At 35.0% G+C, this 22,167-nt stretch overlaps 1 protein-coding gene across 1 annotated transcript in view; it reads right to left on the bottom strand.

Moving 5' to 3' along the window:
- The window catches only part of LRPPRC (leucine rich pentatricopeptide repeat containing), an 86,818-nt gene that overhangs the window by 60,171 nt on the left and 4,480 nt on the right, over positions 1-22,167 (bottom strand). The window contains exons 2-13 of the mRNA XM_048935027.1: positions 16,620-16,816; positions 13,122-13,244; positions 12,358-12,479; positions 12,207-12,265; positions 11,412-11,498; positions 10,820-10,946; positions 9,691-9,835; positions 8,789-8,931; positions 8,414-8,519; positions 8,215-8,322; positions 1,949-2,067; positions 1,263-1,356 (exon numbers count right to left, since the gene is read on the bottom strand). Coding sequence (XP_048790984.1) covers positions 1,263-1,356; positions 1,949-2,067; positions 8,215-8,322; positions 8,414-8,519; positions 8,789-8,931; positions 9,691-9,835; positions 10,820-10,946; positions 11,412-11,498; positions 12,207-12,265; positions 12,358-12,479; positions 13,122-13,244; positions 16,620-16,816 — 1,430 coding nt within the window. The remainder of the gene's footprint in view (positions 1-1,262; positions 1,357-1,948; positions 2,068-8,214; positions 8,323-8,413; positions 8,520-8,788; positions 8,932-9,690; positions 9,836-10,819; positions 10,947-11,411; positions 11,499-12,206; positions 12,266-12,357; positions 12,480-13,121; positions 13,245-16,619; positions 16,817-22,167) is intronic.

Below are 22,167 nucleotides of genomic sequence, written 5' to 3'. Positions count from 1 at the left end.
GGATTCTAATATGATCCTATTAAATAGCTACCTTCAAATAACTTAAATAAAATTCAAAGCTATTTCAATAACTACACTTTTCATAGTTAACATTTTTGTTGAACTAGTAACTAAAAAAAGTAATAGCAAAATGTAAGGTGAACCATAAAAGATTCACTAAGTGATAATGTTCATTACAAGAACAAATTACTGACTAACAGCTATTTTTTTTATTTTATTTTTACTCATTTAGATACTGACAAAAAAAAACTCATTTGAGCTTTCATATGGACATTCTCTTGAAGTTTTAATATTAAATTCAGCTTCTTACTGTGATTTTTTTCATCTTTAAATGAACACAGGACTACTCTGTTTTACTGTAGGTTTATGGTTAATGCTATTTTTCAAGCGTCAACACAGCCTCCCACAGTCACAGCATACAGTTCTTTATTAGTTAAATAGAGAAGTCAGAGAGAATTATAGCAGGAGTCTACTTAAACTTTTCCCTTAGTCTTGAACAAAAATATCTGCTGTTTGAGGGATTTTTTTCCATCAGGTTTAGTCCAAGATGAGAAGTTTTATTATGAACTCAGTATAATAGGCAAATAAAAAAATGTATAAGTTTTTAATTCTGAAGAGAAACATACATTGCTATTTAACCAAGCAAATCATCCCATTGCATACTTTTAATCAATGAAATATATTAACCTTTGTAACCAGTGACAGTCAGAACAGTCTTTGGAGAGAACTCTTCAGTGATTAAGTCATGCTGTTAAACTCCATGACCTAATTACCCTGTCAAATTCATACACAACTTCCACTGGCAAACAAACCAGCAGAGCACCCTCAGGTTAACATCAGTGCCATTCAGCTCCTTAAAGCTGGTTTGTTCATAAGTTATTCTGCAGTACTTCAAACACGGTTAGACTACCATCCCATAGTAATTTTTGCCACAAACAGAAAACAAGACCAATTCCTGTGCCAAGACTTCAGCAGTTTTTACGTAAGGCAAATTGCTTTCTTAAGTGCTCTACATCCTATCACAATCTCAGCTTTGTTAAATATGATGTATGTAACGTTATGGCCAATATTAAAAGAAATTTAACCATGATACGTTGTCCAGAATTAGAAGTTTCAACTTTGACATCTTGTCACAGAGAACCTCATGTAATGAAAGCTTTGCTCAGACATCCCACTTATTTTTATACCCATTAATCCCTTAGCCTATAGACAATCTATCAGCACCACCGTACGTAGTAACATGTGACATGAAATATACTTACACAGAGAAACAACATTTTTCAGTCTTCCATGTCCTGCTTCATGTCTAATTTTTGCTACCAAGAGTCCATCAGTTTCAAAGAGGCAGTTATTTTCCTGGAGAAAAAAAAAACAACACGAAAACAACACTAAGTATGTACAGTATATACAGACTTTCTGATACTTTGTATTTTTAAATGCTTCCTTCCCAAAAAATACTGGCATTCTAGTACTGGGTACATACATGGTGCCCTACAGATGCCTGCAAGGCTAGCTAGATGAGTTGCTACTCAGAATTTACAGTTTTTGTATCAAAATCAATTGGAAAAGAGAGTCAGCAACTGCAAAAAGAGTGGGAGAGGAATTCTTACATCCGAAATTTGAATCAAGTAAGAAAGAATTGCATCAGAAATAATTGTCACTGACATTCTAATCCCCAGAAGTAATTCATATATTTAGTCTCTGACTTCTAGAAACAGGAAGCTAGCAAAACCCAAGGATGACACTTAGGTTAGCTCTGACAGAATAAAAAAAAAAAGCAGGGCAAACAGACCGATGACCAATTCAAAAGTAAACTCAATATAGTAAACAGGCTTGATCACACAAGTTCACATTTAGAGCAGTTCAGGTACCTCAACCTTTCACAGAAGACATACAGAGAAACACACCATGCAATAATCATTCTTAGGAATTCTAAATGCAAACTCACCTTCATCTGGGCACAGGCAGTTTCGATATCAGCAAAATTTTTAAAAACATAGTCTGTGTATGTTTCTGCATTGAGTTCCACCCCCAACTCATGCATCACTTTGAGGACCTCAAAGACACCTATCAAAACAGAATGGGTAAACCTAAGCACTGAAGAAAAATGAGTACCTGGAGAAACATTTAAAAACAAATGTTGCATTTCAAAAACCAGACTTGTCTCTTCAATTTCCCTTCCTGAAACTGTCAGGGACAATACTGCATTTTTATTTGAAGCGTTAATGAAGTTCCTAATCGTGAAACTTGAAACAGATTTACTAGACTTCCTCTGGATGCTGCACAATCAAAACCAAGAAACTCTTTGGTAGCTACCACACTGCTAGTATAGAAAGTTGTTTCCTAACATAGTTAAAATGACTGTTTCTATCACTTATATTGCAAAACAGCATTTAAAGATATATATGCCTGTATTACTAGGCATAAAAACCAATCTGAAATTCAGTGCAAAGAATCGAATGAATTTCAAGACAGAAGTACATTCATCAGCACGTAATACATTCTTAGCTTTCCTCCCAGAACCCAATCCCACTTAGTAAGGCGAGATCCATTCCTACATTTTTGTTTAAAGCTTTTTAAGATCTGTTTAACACAAGTAGCATTTTCATCAGCAAACGGGTTAACTGCTGCCTGTATCAATGTATCAGCTTCAAACTGTAAATTCAGAAAAAGACTGGAGTCTACAAAGCCCCAGTGAAGCTATGTTACTTCTACATGATTCAGATCAATTCACACATTACTAATGTAGATGTGCTTTTGAAGACTGTGGAAACCAAATCTTAATAGAGCTTAATAATTAGAGCATAGAGTTTTAGAGTATATTTCATGCTTTTTAATTGTTCACACTCTTCTGACGCACAGAAACTTCTTGCAAGCAAACTCCAAACCTCTGTCAAAACCAATACAGGTATTATCATTTTTGCTGGTCTAAAAATGATTTGTCAGTTGCTGCAGGACACCAGTTCCAAACAGCATATGTTTTTTTCAACTTGCATTTCATACTTATTACTTTAAAAATGTAAAGTTTCCCAAAGTCCCTGTCTTTGCCCTGGAGTGCCACCTATGGAAAAGTGACACTTCCATGAATATTTTATGCAGTGCACTATGGTGCAAATAATCAAATGTGAATTCCCTTTGAGCACTTGCAAATACATGCAGGCAAGTCACACTAGATTAAAGTCGCATCATCTGTTCGAGTTTGCCTTAAACAAAACTCTGATTTTGGCCCAGAATATGTGAAAATATGAATAAAGAATTAATTACAGCAAGTCTTTCCTGATACCTTTCAAATCTTGACAGCTACTTTCTACTTAATGTTTTCACCTTCTCAGCAAACGTATTAAACCCTCTTCAGCTGAAATCATCTCAAAAAATAATTGAGTTCCAGTATGTCCCATTAAGGCACTACTAGAAGTGTGAGAAGTAGCTACCACAGTGAATAAAGTTTGGTAACATACAGGAGATTCAAGTTCAAATTTTGTACCTTGATCAAAGTACTGAATAAAGGGGCTCATTAAGCATTCCTGAGTAGCCATTGCATGACCTGGCACAACTCCTGAGTAGGTAACAGCACATACAAAGATAAGGACATGAGCAGAAGACTGGGATGAAAATTAAGGAGGTACATCAGCAAAAATACTGAAGTACTGCGCATAGCCAACTTAAGGCCAAACTTCAGAAAAAGACATGAGTGCTGCCACTTCTTCAGGCATTGGAGTTTTTTTGGAATAGAAAGTTAACAAAAATAAAGATCCTGCATTTTCATATTTATGTTATCATCATATGGCAACACAAAGCAATGAAACATTCCCATTTCTATCAAAATAGTACATGAATACAGTTGATTTTTTTTTGAAATTGCTTACACCTCATCGCAGTATTAGAAAACACACTAATGACATCCTTTTCCTCAGGTACCAAAGAACAGACTAAAATAAAGAAACAAATGCGATTACATGTACTTAGAACACCAGTCTATGGTTTGAGAACGAAGCCCCAGAATAGTTGTTGGTTTAGTCAGGAATTATATACATGTATGACCATGCCAGTATATTCTGTACATTACAGAACATACAAAAAAAAAAAAAAGAAAAAAGAAAGAAATACTATTTTAATTTTTTTTCTCCAATCAATGGTGCCCCCACACCCTAACAGACTATCTTGCATACCTTGCTTTGGAGAACAGTGATCTAGAAGATCAGGTGTGACTAAAAACCACACTGAACAATACAAAAAAAAAAGCCACAATCAAATAGTCTTCCAATCAGACTTTGTGCATTACTAAGAGTTCACTATTCTTCTGCCAAAGATTAGTCTCTGGTGACAACAGAACAGTTCATTCAAAAAGTCTGCATCTAATACACCTTATTTAAAAATATCTATTGTAGACTCATCTACACTCTTTAATTATCCAGAATACTCTGCACTGATAGTCTTCTGCACATGAAGTGTGCAGATACAAAGTTTTAGAATTTTTATTCATAGCAAATAACACTAGAATCTTCACCAGAGCCCTTCTTTCCTAGATGCACAATAGTTCCTTGGACCAATACGACCTCATTTCTTCAGCCTCTACCCTGCTTGATCAAGAAGAGGTTTGTAGACATCATACTGCAAGAGCTGAACACCAGAAGACAAATACCTAAGTTGTAAGAAGACAGTTGCAGGGAACGAAACACAGTCTTCTGTGTCCTCCTTTTTATCAGTACTGGAAATGGCACTGGAACACCCCAGTAGAGGTAAGAAAGCATCTTTCCAGGTTCAAATAACTATACCCAAATACAAATAAATGCAAAAGACATCGATCATAAGATGGCCATAACATCTCCTCAAGAACAGAAAAGTGAGGGGCTCACATTTCAGTCTATCTTTCATTTCTCAAGTTTCATACAAGAAGTGTTCCTCCTTTCTAACATGGTTCCAGCAGAACAGAGGAATTTCTAAGGCACGTAAGTACAGTTTCACATGGAAAAAGGCAGCAAAATTGGGCTTACAGTAATTCTCCAAACAAATAAATTTGAAGAGTGAGGATGTGTTCAGGAAAACATCATAACATTCAGCATACTTCTGCCAAGCTATTAATCTGAGATGCAGCCAGAATTTTGAGACTGTCTACAAAACACTGCCTCAAGAATTACTCGGGGAAACCACTACCCAATTCCTCTGTGTGGACTCACACTTATTCACCTTTTCATCAGGTAGAGTAGAGGTAGAGTAAAAAATGAATTATCATTCACAAGCCGTGCTTTGTGTATAACCAGAAGAGTTTAATAAAAAAACCTAATGTTTCTTGTTTTTCTTTTAAGTCAGTTATTATCTTTAAAAATAACTAAAGTGATTCCATAAAAATGAAGGAGTGAAGAAACATGTTCAGTTATTAGGCAAGTCAAACATTTCTGCTTAACTTAAATAGGCTTTTCTGCTTATATCCAAGATGAACCTCAATACCAATAACATTTTCACATCTACTGATATAGCTCTTATAAACCCTTCCAAATATTTTTATTCCTAAGCCTAACAGTATTTATTTAGATAAACACTACAGAAGTTAGCAATTATCCACTTACATAAAAGATGCACCTTAAAGCAAGCATATCCCACCTGAAACTACTGTCTGTGTGAAATGACTCAGAAGTGCTGGCTGCTAGTTCAGACTGGCTAAGGGCTCTAAGGTATATTTAAACAATTGCCCTATTTAGCTTTATTCCTCTTAGCCACCATTTCACTCTCATTTCTTTCAGCTTCAATTCCATAACACAGAAGTTAGGGAATCTTCTTTGATATCCCATGTCAGCTTTTGTTATAATAAGCATTAGATAAATGTGCAGCTAAATGTTGCTACTAGTTATATAATTGGTCACACTACATATACCGATTCAGGCATTTGTACCCTGAAGTTCTAGACAAGTTGCTGCTTATATTGTGTGTTCTTTCAAGATTTAGTCCACTGTCTGCTTCCTATCAGATTTCTAGCAGGTTTTTTCCCCTAGAAGTCATTTTCCATTTTCAAAAACTTACCCTTACTGTGATGCAAAATTGTATAATTTACAATAATACGCATTAGGGCAGGTGTTACAACTTTGTAGAGAAAAGAATTATTAGTTCCTTTTTAGTATGAGATGTGATACTGTGTCTAAATCTTTGTTTGCACAGTCCTGTTTTTTTTTGTTTTGTTGCTTTTTGGGGTTTTTTTTTTTTGCTTCTACAAAGCACCACTCTGCTCATTTGTCTTTTGTCACCTTCAGGTTTCACTGAAGCATTACTGTTTCCTCTGTTATTTCTATGAAAATTTCTGGGTGTTCCCAACCTCCCCTCCCCTTATTTACTTTCCCTTAACTGTATCAGTTATATTTTGAGATAGAGGTTCTCAAATAATCTTTTTTCTTTTTAATTACTATTAAATTTCAAAAATCAATGTAAGCTTGCACACAGGAAGACAAATTATTTCACTGTAGCAAGCATAATTCCACTGATTCTTCACTGCAGAAAAAATGCTTAGATTACTTCTCACATATTTTAAGTACTGCAACATCACTATAGGTATGCATGCACAGAGCAGTAACTTTCATGCCTGACCTATCAAGCTCAGATGCTCAGTATGAGTTTGCGAAAATGTTTGCACATCCATGATATGATTACGTAGTCATACAGAAATATATACATCCAAATTCTTTGCAGATAGAAAAAGAATGGCATTCTAGAATATGTTAAAGAAAGTGAGTTAGGGTATAATATCTGTTCTCCAACCATTCTTTTCTTAATGTGCTGACATGACTACCAGTAGGAACTCCTAGCCAAAGCACAACTGACTTCTACAGTAGGAGTCAAAAATTAAGGAAATCTCTGAACTTGCAGAAACCAAAAGCAATCTGAAACCGGAGCTTCTCTGAACACACGGATATAGCTCCAGTTTTGGGAGCTATGTCTGAATCTAGCACTTCCAGCACCTCTTGTGTCTTCCTAAGCGAAGTGAAATCTTCTTTGTAGTAACAGCCAGCCTTCTACATTCAGGCATCACCTATATATACAGAACTATGACACAATTTCATTTTACTTATCTTTGGCAACTCTGTTCTCCCAATTATCACAAAGGACCAAACTAAGCCACTGACAGACAAAATATTGTTGAACTTTCAAGCACTCGAAATGAGGAATAAGCTAAACTTGGGAAGTTGTCTAGCACACCAGAACCCAAAGAGTTAATAAAAACCTGAATATTGTTTTCACAAAGGCTTTTTGAAAGAGACTTGAGACATTTTTATAGCCAGAAACAATTAGGGAATACTTGTTTCAGCATTTCTTCCAAACTGGAATGTGACTGTATATTTAAGATAAAATTGCGATATGAAGAGTCTGCTAAAAGCACTTTTTTTTTGTTTGTGCATTTTGTTTGTCACCCAGTGTCACACTAACAACTCTGCATCTCATTCTAAAGCACATTATACTGTGAGATAAGATGAAAAAGACAGTTTTTTGTTTCCCCTTGGGGGAAGTACTTCTGTTAAAAGCATCTTTTTACAATACCATTCTTTCTGAATTACCAATAACGCAAACCAAAGAATTAGATACTGTACTCTAAAATTTAATATTTGTTCAATTCTTATTCATATCCTGTAGACATCCCCATGTGTAACAGGGGAAAGTATGCTAAATGCTTAAATCTACTTAAGAATCCTGAAGATTGAGCATTTCTGTCCTTCAATCAGCATGCTGTCAGGTCAGGCTCACACATTCAGCGATATAAGTTCTCCTGCAGTTTTTATTATTGTAACTAAACTCACATGTGGCTTATCAAGTAGATAATAAGTCATTTTTAAAAAAAAGAATTGGATTTGAAGTCCAAAAGAGCTATTATAACTTAACCTTACTTGTAAATGCTCTCTCAGATTTCAGTTTCACCAAGAGTAAGCTCTTGAAAGTAATGAGGAGCAAGAAGAACTGCCGGAAGGTAGAAAGAATGTAAAGAGTTAAAAAGAAACTCTTCCATAAATCTTCCTATGCAAAGGTAAGCTACATAAATTTGTAGAGCTGCATCATGATTAACAAAGAAAGGTGAGTTTTAAAAAGCCTTTCCGAAGGAAAAACATTTGCCATAAACTAAGAGAAGCAGCAAGGTCTTCACTCATTTTGAAGCCTGGTAAATCTTCAGGTGGTGCTTTAGCAAAGGTTTGTACTTTACGTATACAATAAAGTAAGACAAGCACAGATACAAACCTTTAAGATTCTTTTCTTTCTGGAACCCAACTAGCAGAGGCCAGCAATAGTGAGGTCTGATTGGCAAGCCTTCCTCCTTCATGGCCTTCATCACATCAATAGCCAGGTCTAAAAATATTCACAGGATAATTAAGCAGTGACAAAGTACTTAAAAAAAATTCACACACACACACACACACAAAATAAATAAGGAGAATACCTGGTTTGTTGGTCTCCAAAGCACAACGCAAAATAAATATCAGTGGTGCCGAGTGCATTTTAGCTTCTTTTAACTCATTACAAAACTGCTTCAGCTTGCTCATAGGCTGTAAAGAATTTTAAGAATATATTTTTCAATGTTTCTAAATTTTTAAGAACATCAAAGTCTTCTAATGTTAAGGCAGTAGATATTACACATGCCAAGCATGCTCCTTTTGTCAGTTTCAACTTACGGTTTAAATGGCACAATGCACTAGAACCTGTGATTCTTTAAGAATGTAAAAATATCTACTCTCTTCCATCTTTACAGTTACATTAAACTAAATAAATATGCTGTTTCAAGTGCACTACAAAAAAAAATTATTATTCTGCATACCATATTTCTATTTACACAATGCTGCAAGAAGAAGCTACCCTGGTCCACATTTTCACGTGATAAATGATTGTAAGACTTCAAAATACGGAAGCTTATGTCTTCAAAGCCATGAGTTATCAGAGTCAAACACAGGTTCATCATATCTAGCAATTGAAAAACAGAAAACAATAAAAAATTAAAATAATGAGAGTACCTATCACACTAAAATACTGAAAGGAGTGAAAACATCTTGCATGTATCATTGACATACTTTTTAATATGATTAACCAAATTACTCTTTACAGAATTAACAAAGACTACTCTTTACAGAAATATTCGTACAATCATGAAGTTCACTTTTCCCACTGAAAGGATCACACCAAAAATTAGCAAAGCATCACCACTGTAGCACGATAGGATAATAGCTTAGAGAAACACAATTCTAAACTTGTCAAAAATAAAACTAAAAAAGGTAGTAAGTGTAATGAAGAGTTATCAATCAGATTACGTACACTGGGATCCCAAACAACTTCAACTGTAGATAAACAAAACTGAAGTCAGTCCCTTTTTATGATATTCACAAAGAGCTGCGACAACATGATTTACAGTAGTGTTGTTTGCAAAAAGGGCTCCCCACTTACTGCTTTTCTACAAATCTTAATGAATTTTACAAGTTAAAAAGTAAATGTATTTTTGTATGTGAAACACTAAAATTGGTTTACATTACACACTCAAAATAATGTAACTGAGAGTTGCATCATAAATCCACAAACCAATGGCAAGAATCCTATTTTCTGTATATGCTCAGAACCACAAAGAAACCTATTTTTCATGATACTACTTATTGCTGCAAAAAAAATAAAAATGCTTTCCTTCTCCATCCTAGTGTAGCTAGAGTAGCTAAATACCACAGAGTGACATACCTGGAATTAACTCCTTTTCAAATCTTATGCGTTCTTTAATGTCTTCTATGTACTGAGGATATCCAGCTTTGGCAAGACTAAAAATCACCTGCATCAAAACTCTATCCATAAGGTAGCCTTCAGTTTTCTCAATCTCTTCTAGAGTCTGGAAAAAAGAAAAAAATGTTAACAGAGACCACACTGACTTAAAAAAGAATACAATAAAGGATCAATATTTACAAAAATCTGTTGGTGGTTTGGTGTTTTTTTTTTGTTTGTTTTTGTTTTTGTTTTTAAGTAAACAGCTTTAAATACACAGAAGGCAAAAAATACTAAAGTTCTCAAAAGTAAAATACATTTAGAAAGTAAAAAAGGACAGGAAAAAGGAATACAACATTTTTTCTCCAGTATCTAATAATACATTAAAACACCAGATGTATTCCCATCATGAGATGGCTTTCTAAAGCAATCACTATGAAAAGGAGAGAATAATTAATCAAAGTTTTGTTACTGTGTGGCTGATCAATATTTGTTTAAGTTGGAAGCAACGTTTCCTATTTCTCCCCTTATTTGGTCCTTTCCTTCCAGTACTAATTATTGAAATTAAATCAATTTTCTTGTCTCCTACCTTTCCAAACATTTCCTAGACTTGAAAATTAAAGAAAGGTGAGAGAATACTCCAAACAATCAACTACACAAAGAGCTGCCAAAAATATTACCTCATTCAGACTTTACAAACGCTTAAGATACAGATATGAACTCTCCTAAAAAAGAAAATTACTTTTACTGGAAGGATTCTATGCCTTGAATGGGAACAGGATCATTAAGGTTTACTTCTACATATATCACATTCAAGAGACAGATATTGTAAGAACCCAGAATTATTAAATCACTCACTGGCAAGCATTATTCACCACACCTTCACATAGTGTGAAAAGCAACTATCAATAAACAAATATTTTTCATGAAGTAGGAAACTGCTTTCAGTTAACCAGCTATTCAGATGAAAAAAAATTAAAAAAAATCATTTATGCTATGAGGAAATTAGTTATAAAATTCCCCATTATTCCTCCTATATAGATACAAAGCATTGCAAAGTTAAACAGAACAAAAGATCAAACAAATTTCTTTAAGTTCAAACGTGCAATACCTTCTTGATGCTATCAACATCACCCTTTTCAGCATACACATTCAGTAGTGATAAATAGGTGTCTGGACCTGGCTCAACACCGGCCACCCTCATCACGGAGAGGATATTTTCTGCACTCTTGATATCTCTAGAAGAATTGAAAAGAAAGACCCTCAGTGGCTTTAATCATAATGCTACTTCCTGTCACTTCCCCATTCCTTCTTTAGGTTATTAATTATTGGAAACAAAGGCTGCAACAAGCACAAAGAAACCTATTTTAACTAACACTCTAAACGTCAAAGTGTAAATCTTTTTATTTTTCTATTACTTTGAATTTTTTTTTTAACTTAAACAATTAAAAGAGTTCAAAAGTTTAAATGCAACCAATTTTCAAACAGTGCACAAGAAAAGTAATTTGTTTTAAAATGCAACATTTTCAGACAAGAAAGATTGCTGCCTTGCAGAGGTAAGCTCTGTTTGCTTCAAAAATCATTGTAAGATGATATTTTACATTATGCAAAACCATAATGCTATACTGTAGCATGTATGTTTTCTGTGCTATGTCACTTCATGTAAAAGCAAAAAATAAGGAGTATTGACATATTAACATTACCCTGATCTCGCATGACCTTTCACAAGGCTACTGAACACTGCTTCAGTGATTGGGAGATCTTTGCTCTTCATAAATCCCAGAATCTTACTGCAGAAGACAAGACAACAATAGTTGGTTTTTTTTTTTCTTTGAAAAGAAGCTACTGAGCTATTATCGTGCTGCTGGACAAGCACTACATCATCAGAAAAGAACAAATACGGAGCAATTGTATCCTAGGTTGTTACATAATATGATCATAAATTAGTTATTTTCCCTTTTCCACATGAAACATACTTGCCACTTTGAAATATGCATAGGCAAAAGGGTGGGGCTGGGTTTGTTACTATCTTCCTTTTTCTTTTCTTTTGTGTGCCTAGCAATCATACTGCTGCAACTTAAAAGTTAACGCAAAAAGAGTCAGACAGACATGAAGTAAGCCCTGTGTAACAAAAGAAGAATTACTATTATTCCCTACTTTTCCCATTTCATTCTCAAACACAGCTATTTTCTTACACAGGCAGTAAGCATTCATGCCTCATACTTTTTCACACCTGCTATAGAAACGACAAAACAAGTTATTTTGTGAACAACGTAAATACAATTTGATTTGAACACAGGTGTATCACACATTTTTATTTTGTTTGTGTAGGCTCCAGCTGTCTCTAAAAAATTGCTTTTCAGTGCTTGAATAAATTATGCTTAATACTCTTTGCTCTGCTCAATTTATAAGAATTACACTGAAATGAGTTTTAATGGTAGAGAATACGATAAACAGATTTCTTAGAAACTCTTTTCAACATAAATGCAAAAGAATACCTCGCTCCTTCAATGTCGCCCTCATTGCAATAAGCAGCAATCAGCCTTTGGTATGTGACCTACAAAAAACAAGAAGAGGAAGTTAACAATTTCTATCCAATAGATGGATACCATTATTGAGGAAAAAAAAATACCACTGAAGAATACCTACTCGATTGGGCTTCACGTTAGCTTCCTCCATTCTGGCCAAGAACTCAGTTGGAGAAAATTTATGCTCATTTTGAAGGTAGACTTTGAGTAAAGCATTATAGTGGCTCGTGTCATAGACAGCACCTAAGGAAATATTTCAACCACACTGTAAACGTATGCTCCCTAAATGTCAACGTGATTTTACAGTTCTCTTGGATAATTTCTCATTGACTTCATTCTGTATAAACTCTATAATAATCAGACTACTTCCTGTTATCCACCTTTGCAGTAACATGTATTTAACAGCATATATCTGTTTATAAAAACTCAAAATAGAACAACAGCACAGTACATTGCTGCTAATGTGAAAGCTATTCCACAGCCAGTCAATCTATGCAACATACAGAGATAAATGTATAACTTTAAAAATTATCTCATAAAGTAGCTGGCAGCACTAGGAATACTTACTCCAGCAGATAAAATCAAGGTAATATCTAAAAGAGAATACAATACATTCTTACAATAATAAAAAAAAAAAGCAAGTTTAAGCACCAGAAAAAGAAATCTTAAGATACTTTTAACACCCCTAGATGTCACTATAACTCCCAGAATAGGGAATAAGACTCTTACCTGAATAGTAAAACCTACTGCCTATTTGCTAATGAATTTTAGCCATTATAATCTAACATTTAAACACTATTAAAAAGCAACCACTTTTCTTATTACAGAAAAAGCAACAGAACTGTACAGCTATTCCAGAAGGAGGGTTTAACAAAATCTACCTACCCAGTTCTTTCATCTTGTCCCATATCATATGAGCTAGCTCTGTTCTTTCAGAAGACAACACCTCTGGTAACAGAGCACCACAGCTTCGCAACAAAAGCAAGGTCTGGTTACTCCCTGGACACCCTATAGTAAAAAAAAATAATAATAAAAAAAATCAACCATTAATAAGTCTAATTCAAGTAAGCAAGAAACAGTCAGCCAAATAATACAGAGGCAGTCATGCCACAATTCTGTCAGATGTAAAAGCTGCTGGAAATTATAACTTTAAATGAGTATATGTATTTTAAACTGGCGTCAATGTAGACCCATAAATAAACTTTCATCTCACTCAAAAAACAAAGCAACAAACCTATAATTCAACATAGCTTGCCTTCTCTTTTAATCAAACTCTTCTTTTGTTGCTATGCTGTTGCTGAAACTACTCTTAACCCTCCAGTTTTTACTGTGACAGTGTGATGACTGAAGTTTTAAAGCCAGAAGGAAAAGCTGCTGGCAAGCAGCAACAGCTGTATACTGGAATGCTTTTTTCAGCACAAACATTAGACAGACCATCATTACGAATGCCAGTGGAAAATGGAGCTGGAAAAAAAATCTTTTGTTCAAGTGGTACACAGCCACACAGTCTGTCATAAATAGTTTTAAAAACTTATTTAAAAGAAGATATTGATCCACTAGAATACTTAAGCATTTTGCATATAATAAAATGCAACTGAATCTTCAAAATTTAACACTTACTGCACAGGATACCAAAATGATTAAGCAATGACATTATTACACAACTGCAGAAAATTAATGACAAAACATGCCACTTTTTACAATAAAGAGATCTGCCAAGAAGAAAGTAAAAAAAAAAAACAAAAACTCAGCACAAAATACTAAACTCAGGTGGTGTAATACTTCATAACTGCACTCCAAGATCCACGGATTATTTGATCCTAATGAGGACACAACTTCCTTGGCAAATGTCTAAGATAGCAAAATAGTTCATAACAATTCCTTACTATTTTAAAACTGGTATCCAGAAGCACAAATCTAATTTTCAATTTCCATTAGCATCCATTTTCACTTCTGTCCACGCTCAACAAATGTGATCACTTACATCTGCACAATAATCAAGGAAAGCATGAAAATGCTCACATGCTCCAAACTTCTGCATTCAATCCCAGAGATGTCAAAAATCTAACCATAAATACAGCTATTTCTAGGACTTCACTTCTACTCCTGAGGTAAAGAACGATAAAGCTGAAGTAACCTTTGTAGGTTATCCAGTAAACTGCAGGTAAATTTTTTTGTGAATTCAGCAAACTAATAAAAAGAAGAGTTCCTTTATAAGGCAGCATATTGCAAAAGTAATCAAATAAAATTTAACAAAAATCAGAGGAAAAACAAGGTTGTTCAAGCCTTCCCCATCACAAAGAAAGGTGAGGTGCTTTATCAGGGGTATTTTCACCTAACAAGGAAACCGTTCATATAGGTGTATGTCTGCAAACAAACAAACAAACAAAAAATAACAAAACCCTGTAAGTTTTAAAAAAAAAGTTCACTGCAATTTTCTATCCCAAACAGAAACACACTTCAGTGGTTTCAGCCTCCAAAATGACTTCAGATGTATAATTCCATACCGCTTTTTAAAGACTTCCATGTCTGCATGCCCAAACTCCCAACTTGTGTACAGGTCAGTAAAAAGGCAGAAATGCTGCCAGTATCTCCAGCTGCTGCTTATCACTGTAAGTGCAGTTTTCAATAATACAGAACTACTATAGCTTCTGTACAGAGTAGAAACAGCTATAGTGCTATAAAATAATGGTGAAAAACCCTCAAGAGCAGAAAGTTATAGACAGTCCAGAATTGTGTCTTCTGATACAGAAAACAACCAACAGAACTGTAGTGCCACATCACTAGTGTAAACCAGGTTTCAAGAGAGCAATCTAGAGCAAAAACATTATACAAAGTAAGCTCATCTGGGAAGAGACACGGAAACAAGGGGAAAAAAATGATCACAAGAAGGAAATAGAAAAAAATACTGAGAGAGGAGCAAATGGGGATTTGAACTTTTGAAGATGTCACCAACTCATGAGAAATAAATCATACTTGATGAACTCTTGTATCAGTGCCTAACAATCTGTTAGTACACTAAAAATGTCAAAGTGTTCCTTTTCCATGATCCTGGTGTTTTATATATACCTTATGTTAGTGACTAAGTACTTGAAAATCAAAAGAAACAGGAAAAAAATCAGCACCATGAGTGCAGAAAGATGTAGGACAAAATACCCACATCAAGCATCTTGCCTGGGTATTTTTTACATTGTAATATTCTTTCTTTCCTAGTTACAAACACATACAACTCTCTTTAAGAAATAAAAAGAAAATTTTTATATTAGCTACACTTCTTTTCAATGCTGTTATTTTTAAAAAACTGACTAAATTTTTCAAATAAAGATATTTATCATTTCTTTTAGAGCAACCTAATTCAACCTTCATAATATTTTAAGCCTGTTGTTTTTCTGATTCCCAAAACTCACCATTAATTTAAAATATACTTAAATAACTGAAACACTGTGAGCAATTGATCTCTTTGCTAACATGACTCCCTAAAAACAGTCTAAATATTCAACGACTATTAAGAATTGTGATCCACACACAAGTTGAGAGGCATAAAGCCCTTTTCAACCCACAGAGATTTATACATAAAAAAAGGAGAGAAAAGGAGAGAAAAGGAGAGAAAAGGAGAGAAAAGGAGAGAAAAGGAGAGAAAAGGAGAGAAAAGGAGAGAAAAGGAGAGAAAAGGAGAGAAAAGGAGAGAAAAGGAGAGAAAAGGAGAGAAAAGGAGAGAAAAGAAGGAGAGAAAAGGAGAGAAAAAAAGAAAAAGCAGTCAGCATCAGGGTATCAGAAGCAGAAAGACAAAACTGACACAGTTCAATAGAAAGAGGGAATGAGTTGAAGACTCAGCATTTAAGCAGCAAGCTACAAAACTTTTGAGACCACTATCCAAGACAGATGAGTCAGTAACTGTTCAGCAAAGTTTAAAATGAAAACAAGACAATGCATGCTGTCTCCACATCTTCCTGCACCACTCCATCTTAAAATAAAAGACCTCTCACGGTTTATTGTAGATGTTTTAAAAATACACTGTATATAAAACACAGATATGACCTCTGTTCACAGTTCCCAAGATAGTTACATTAGTAAGATGTAACATCACCAGATAAAAATTTGTAACAAGCAGAGTAATTTGTAAACATTTCTTAAAAGTACAATGAAATTTTACAAGCAGTATAAATTGCCAAAGACAGAAAACACTTGGAAAGCTGATGTGTGCATTCAAAGCAGGGTAACACCTCTAAAACAGTCCAAGTCCATTCATCAGTACATGCAATACCTTAAACGGTATTCAGAAGAAAAAACATAAATCAGAACTCTTCAAGTAACTTCCTGGGTTTGATGAATTACTATGTTGCAGCATTAGATTCAGTTTTGTTTTAATGGGAAGCAGCTTACCCTCTCTGCACGTTTCCTGGAAGACTTTCAGTAGAAGGCTTTTAGGGATACGGCCAGTTTTTCTGACAGAATTATCCAGTTTGTTTAATGCCCAGTCAAACGCCCGGCTGTTTTGGAGTTCTGAGACTGGCTCTTCTTTAATACTTCCTTTGTGTTGAGGTACAACTGTAAGGAACCTTGCTTGGTGAAAGACATTTCTGCTTAAATACAAAGGGGAATAAAAAGAAAATAAAAATTACACGTCTGAGAGTGAATTTGCAAATACAGCAGTTACTGAATGTCAAGAAGATAACACTCTTCTTGCTGATGAACTGTTTCTCAAAAACATCCCATATTAATGTAAACAAACAAATGCAGGTGACAGACTTCAATACATATTGCAAGCCTTTCCACCTAAAACAATACAGCAACGTGTATTTCCTCAAGGTGTCAATTATTAACCTGAGATCTTCAGCTCATGTTTAGTGGCTCAAGTACTATTCCTATGCAAAAACAAAAATTTTGAAATCCTCCAAGTGCTACAAAAATCTACTGCCCCGTTACGGGATCTCCCAAATGCTTTCACATGCTTTTGAAACACTACTTCAGGAACAGCCACAAACACCTCTTCCAAAACAGAGCAAATCAAGGTAACAAATCATGTATTTCTTTTCAAATAAAATACAAAAGAACTGATGCAGACCCCAATGTTTTAGACAACAGTACACCAAACAGCCTCAAGAACAGTGGCATAATTCCCCATCCTTCAGAACTCACAGTAACGAACACGAAGCTGTCATCCTGCAATAAAACCAAACAAACTCTGGATTTGTTTCACCATCTGTTTTCTCAAAAGGAAGTATGGCAACTGTAAGAAATATAACCAAGAAGTACTTTGCAAAACAATAAGAGCTCGCCATTTATTTTATTTCTTTTTAAAGAACAGTTTTATGTACGTGATAACAAGGAAATGGCATCTGTGCTACGCTAGAACTACAACTAGCCTATAGAGGGCAAACTGTTGTTACACCTGAGTACTTTCGGAAATTTTCTACAAACCTGTCTTTCTCCAGAATCAATGCAAAGCAAGAAATGTTTTCCAGATGTCAGAAAGAAGACTTAGCAGCTTGTAAAATTGACCTCCTTCATCTGTGTCTCTTGAGCTCAGAGCTTTTCACTACATTTATGTAAGCCTTCTTCTAGACTACTTTGTTTGCTTAATCAAACAAACAGAAAGAAAAGAAGAAAATAGAGCCAAATTGTAAACTGCTAAATGGAAGCAAAAAAAACCCCCAAAATCATTAATGGGGGCGAGGTGGAAAACGTGCCTGGTGTGTTGCCAACTGCTCAGACCTGGTGAGCAGCCCAACGCTCATCCTTTCCCTGGCAGTGTGAAATCCTGTCATTAACCGAGCAGGGCCTAAGTTTGGGAAGTATAATCTTTTAAATTAAACCAACTGATCATGAAGATCATCACTGCTCTTCAGATTTATCTTTTTCAAGCAGGCAAATTTTACATGGCCAAACCTGTGACCTTCCTCCTGAAAAATTCCCAGACATCAGCAAATTATATGGGAAAGATCAAGTGAGAAAGAAGTGGAGAAGAAAAACAAGCCTGCCAAAAAGAAGAACCCTCCTTCACTGTGAATTCTACCTCCCCTGGATGCAAATCCACTACTTCCCTGTGAGCCAATTGGGCTCACTAAGCTGGCACAACACACCATCAAGCCGTGGAAACTGCTCATGATGTCCAAAATCCACCAGAAAGAAGGAAAAACAAGGAATGGATTAGGAGTATGTGGCTAAAATCAGAGCAACTTTGCAGAAAAAGAAGGAAGTGAAACATGGTTTGTGGTGCATATGTGATCATCTCACTAAAAAAAAAACCAAACAAATAAATCAGGATTTCCCAGGGCATAATTTTCTATTGTCTTCCTCTTTTTTGACTGTATCACATATCCACAGACAGGGTACTTGTCCTTAACCAAAAATCACTCAACTTAATGAGCTTGAAATTCAGTAATACAAGGTAAGAATAACAGAAAGACAAAATCTTCAGTCCTGTCAGGTGTAACAGCCAAATGAGATGGTTCTAACATATATTCTTTAATAACATATATTCTTTAATAACAAAAATAACGAATATAAAAATAGAATTACAAGCTATCCACTTGATAACTATAAGAATGAAACTACTGATTGATAGTTCTTGATTTATTTTTTCATAAGATAAATTTTACATTTCACCATCACTAAAAGAGCAACCTGAAAGCTTTTCAGAATACTTTCAATTTGGGTCAGAAAAAAATTATTTGGAAGCAACACGGAGCTCAGCATCTTTGTAACACAGAAATTTACACTTTAATTTCCATTAGCAATTGAAGCACAAATAGGCAAAACCCCTATTTTTTCCACTTAAAACTGAAGTGTCTTTTTCTATAAAAATCAACTATCATATCATTATACGCTACACTAAATTGTCAAATAAAATATTTTGCCACATAGAACGCTTGTAACCATAAACTGGTATCTACATCTCTCCGTTTCTACCTATGCAGTGTATTTTTAAGTGGGCATTTTATTTAGCTCTGCCCCACTCACTGGTTTTGAATTTGGGTCTTTCCAATACCAAATGCTTACAAACAGAAAACTTAGGAGAAAATTACAAAAGCTAAAATGCCAAGAGTTCCCTATTCTAAAGATGAAGGATTAAACGAAGCAGAAAAGGCACCTTCCAAAAACTTCAGAAAACTATGGGAACCAATGCCAGGTTTGATTTTAGGTAATTAAGTGAATACAACACAGAAAAATTGAGACTAATGGCACAACCTCCCTATCAAAAAGAAGCTAATGTAAAATAAAGCAGTTATCCACGTATCAGGAATATTTCACAACCTTGTGGTATTCTTCTGCAATTTTAACACATATGCTTAAGCAGAGAAGGAAGAAAAAAAATACACCAAAAAAGCAAGGATAAAAATAATAAAGAGGTCAGGTGAAATGTTTGAGTTATAGTCACACAATAATGCAGGAATTTAGCTTTCGAAATACGTTAGATATGATCCTACAATGTCAGTTTTAACTATTTTACCACAACTAAGGAAGCAAATTTTAATAAGACAACAGGCAAGGAGCACAGGAAGAATTGTCCAAGCAGTTCCAGAAGCTTTAACTATACTGAAGATATTTTAACAGCCCTTACTGAGCATCTCCCCAGTCCTTCAGAATTACCTTTAACAATTCATGGAAGAGGAAGTATGACAAAAACCAAAGCACAACTGATAACTACGAAAGAAACTGACAGACAGGCTTCTGTTACCAAGTCATTTGACTCTCACATAACCAAAATAAGGAGATAACATGTAGTTTTCATCAGAAAAAATAAGGATGCCATAGCTGTTTTTAAATTGCGTTGACGTCTTTTTTAATGTAGCGACCAAAGTTTGGTGCAACATGGAGAATATATTTTATGAATTCTAAAATACAGTGTACTCCTAACTCACCTGGAAATGGACGACTACGACCCACATCCATTACAAAGTTTCATTAACAATATGAATGACAGAAGAGAGCAAACATATTTAACTTGTAGATGACAGCACACCAATAATGTGTCCAACGCTTACGAGAGAACAGCAGACTTCTAAGTCTTCTTGACTACTTGATTAAATGGTCAGAAATCAGGGAAAAAAAAAAAACAAAAAAACAAAAAAACAAAACAAAAAAAAAAACCACCTCAGCATAGACCAAAGAAAATGGTACATTTCAGAATTCCAGGGGAAAAAAAAAAGGCATACAACTGGCCAAAAAACCACCAATGGGACTAAAAAATATATGCACACATTAAAAAAGGTCTAATTCTTCAGCTCCTAACAGAAGCAAGACAGGTAAGATGTAAAATAGAGAATTGTTCTGCTCATCATGGTATGTATACTCACACAGAAAGGTTTGGACCAGTGTTTTCAAGTAGTTGAAGCTAAACTGGTAAATAGCTCGCATAGTGATGAAATGGGAATTCCACATTAAACTAACTAGTAATTTTTCCTATGTTTGCTAGGGCTAAGTGAGAATTACAGTACTGTCCTGACGTATGTACCTGTTTTTCACATTTCTTGAGCAGACCTGAGGCAGCGTATTTGATTTTCTAAAGATCAGACATCTTAGACACCAAGCTGAGTAAAGAGGCAGATCCAATGATCCACCTGGAGGCAGCAGAAAAACTGCTTTCTGCAGAACTTGACGAAGTCCAAAAATTCAATAAAACATTACAAAGCCAACATACAGATGTTTGCCTCCCTTTACTAGAGCGACAACATGGTAGTTGCTATGGTTTTTCCATGCCACATAGAAGTATTGGATATTTTTATTATATATTATTAAGGTTTTTTTTCTAAATTAAACAAGCTAAATATGGAGGAAACAGTTTTCAAAGCACAAGCCGTATTCAAAGCAAAATACTGCTAAACTGAAAAGGTTAATATTCATTAATAACTAAAAACATTACAGATGTTAGTTAAAATATAATAAATATGAGACAAATGTAACAACTGAGACACTAGTATGATTCCTCCAGTGCTAATCAGTACTTCCCTGACTTAGCTATGGCCACACACAGCACCCTTGTTTCAAGGCTATACAGCAGCCATTCCTTCCTGCAGGAAGAAAGAACATTGTTTTTTTCCATTATAGATGCAAAAGTTACAGATTTCCTGGGAGAACATCTAAAGTTCCACATAACTCATAACAAGCAAAGCAAAAAGCCTTGTGCTATTTCTTAGTAAAAAAGTCTCAGAACTTTATTACCTGAACAAGTAACAAGTGCAGAACTGCAATGAGAGTGCAGCTTGTGAAACTCTACTATGTCAGTACATTGCCTAAGCATTAGCAAAGCAGGTTCTACGGAACACTTCCTCTACATTTATCTGTTAGTTCTATTGTTCTACCAAGGAGATCGGTCATTGAATTCTAGATTTTTGTCCACAAGTGACAGAGTGTTTTAAGTGACTAACCAGGGTTTGTAGCTAATTTAAAAACATTTGTAGCATGCAGTAAGCCACAAATCATTCGGTTTTTCAACCTGTGGCTTACCCAAGGTCCCCTGGATCTGAACTAGGATTTCTTTGAAAAGGTGTTTGCTCTCCCATCTCACCTACATGATCCAATCCTATACAAACTCACTACAGCACATCAACTCAACAACCCTTGCAAGGATGTACAGCACTCTTATTAACTCCTCTGGATTGGACAAAAAGGGAGAACAGTGATCTTGCAAAAAGCACAAAGATTTACACTACATAACAGTTTGCTTTTTAGGGAGATTAGCGAACAGCTCTGTTCTCCACAGACATGAAAACTGACATCTAATTTCACAGATGAGAATCCTAAACTGAAGCGACATCAAGGCCAAAGATCCTTTGAGACACTTGCACATAAAGATTTTGTTCTACTTTGCTATGATCCTAATTGTTTTCATTTTCTTTGTGGAGAAATAGGGCATCCACTACAAGACAAATACTCTAGAGCTTTACATCTCAAAATGCAGTTCAGGAAGACAGCTGCACTGACCCAA

Source organism: Lagopus muta, chromosome 2 (genome assembly GCF_023343835.1).
Source record: "Lagopus muta isolate bLagMut1 chromosome 2, bLagMut1 primary, whole genome shotgun sequence".
NCBI classification, from domain to species: domain Eukaryota; kingdom Metazoa; phylum Chordata; class Aves; order Galliformes; family Phasianidae; genus Lagopus; species Lagopus muta.
Note: the sequence above shows the minus strand (reverse complement) of the source record. Positions and strands in the feature narration are given on the sequence as shown.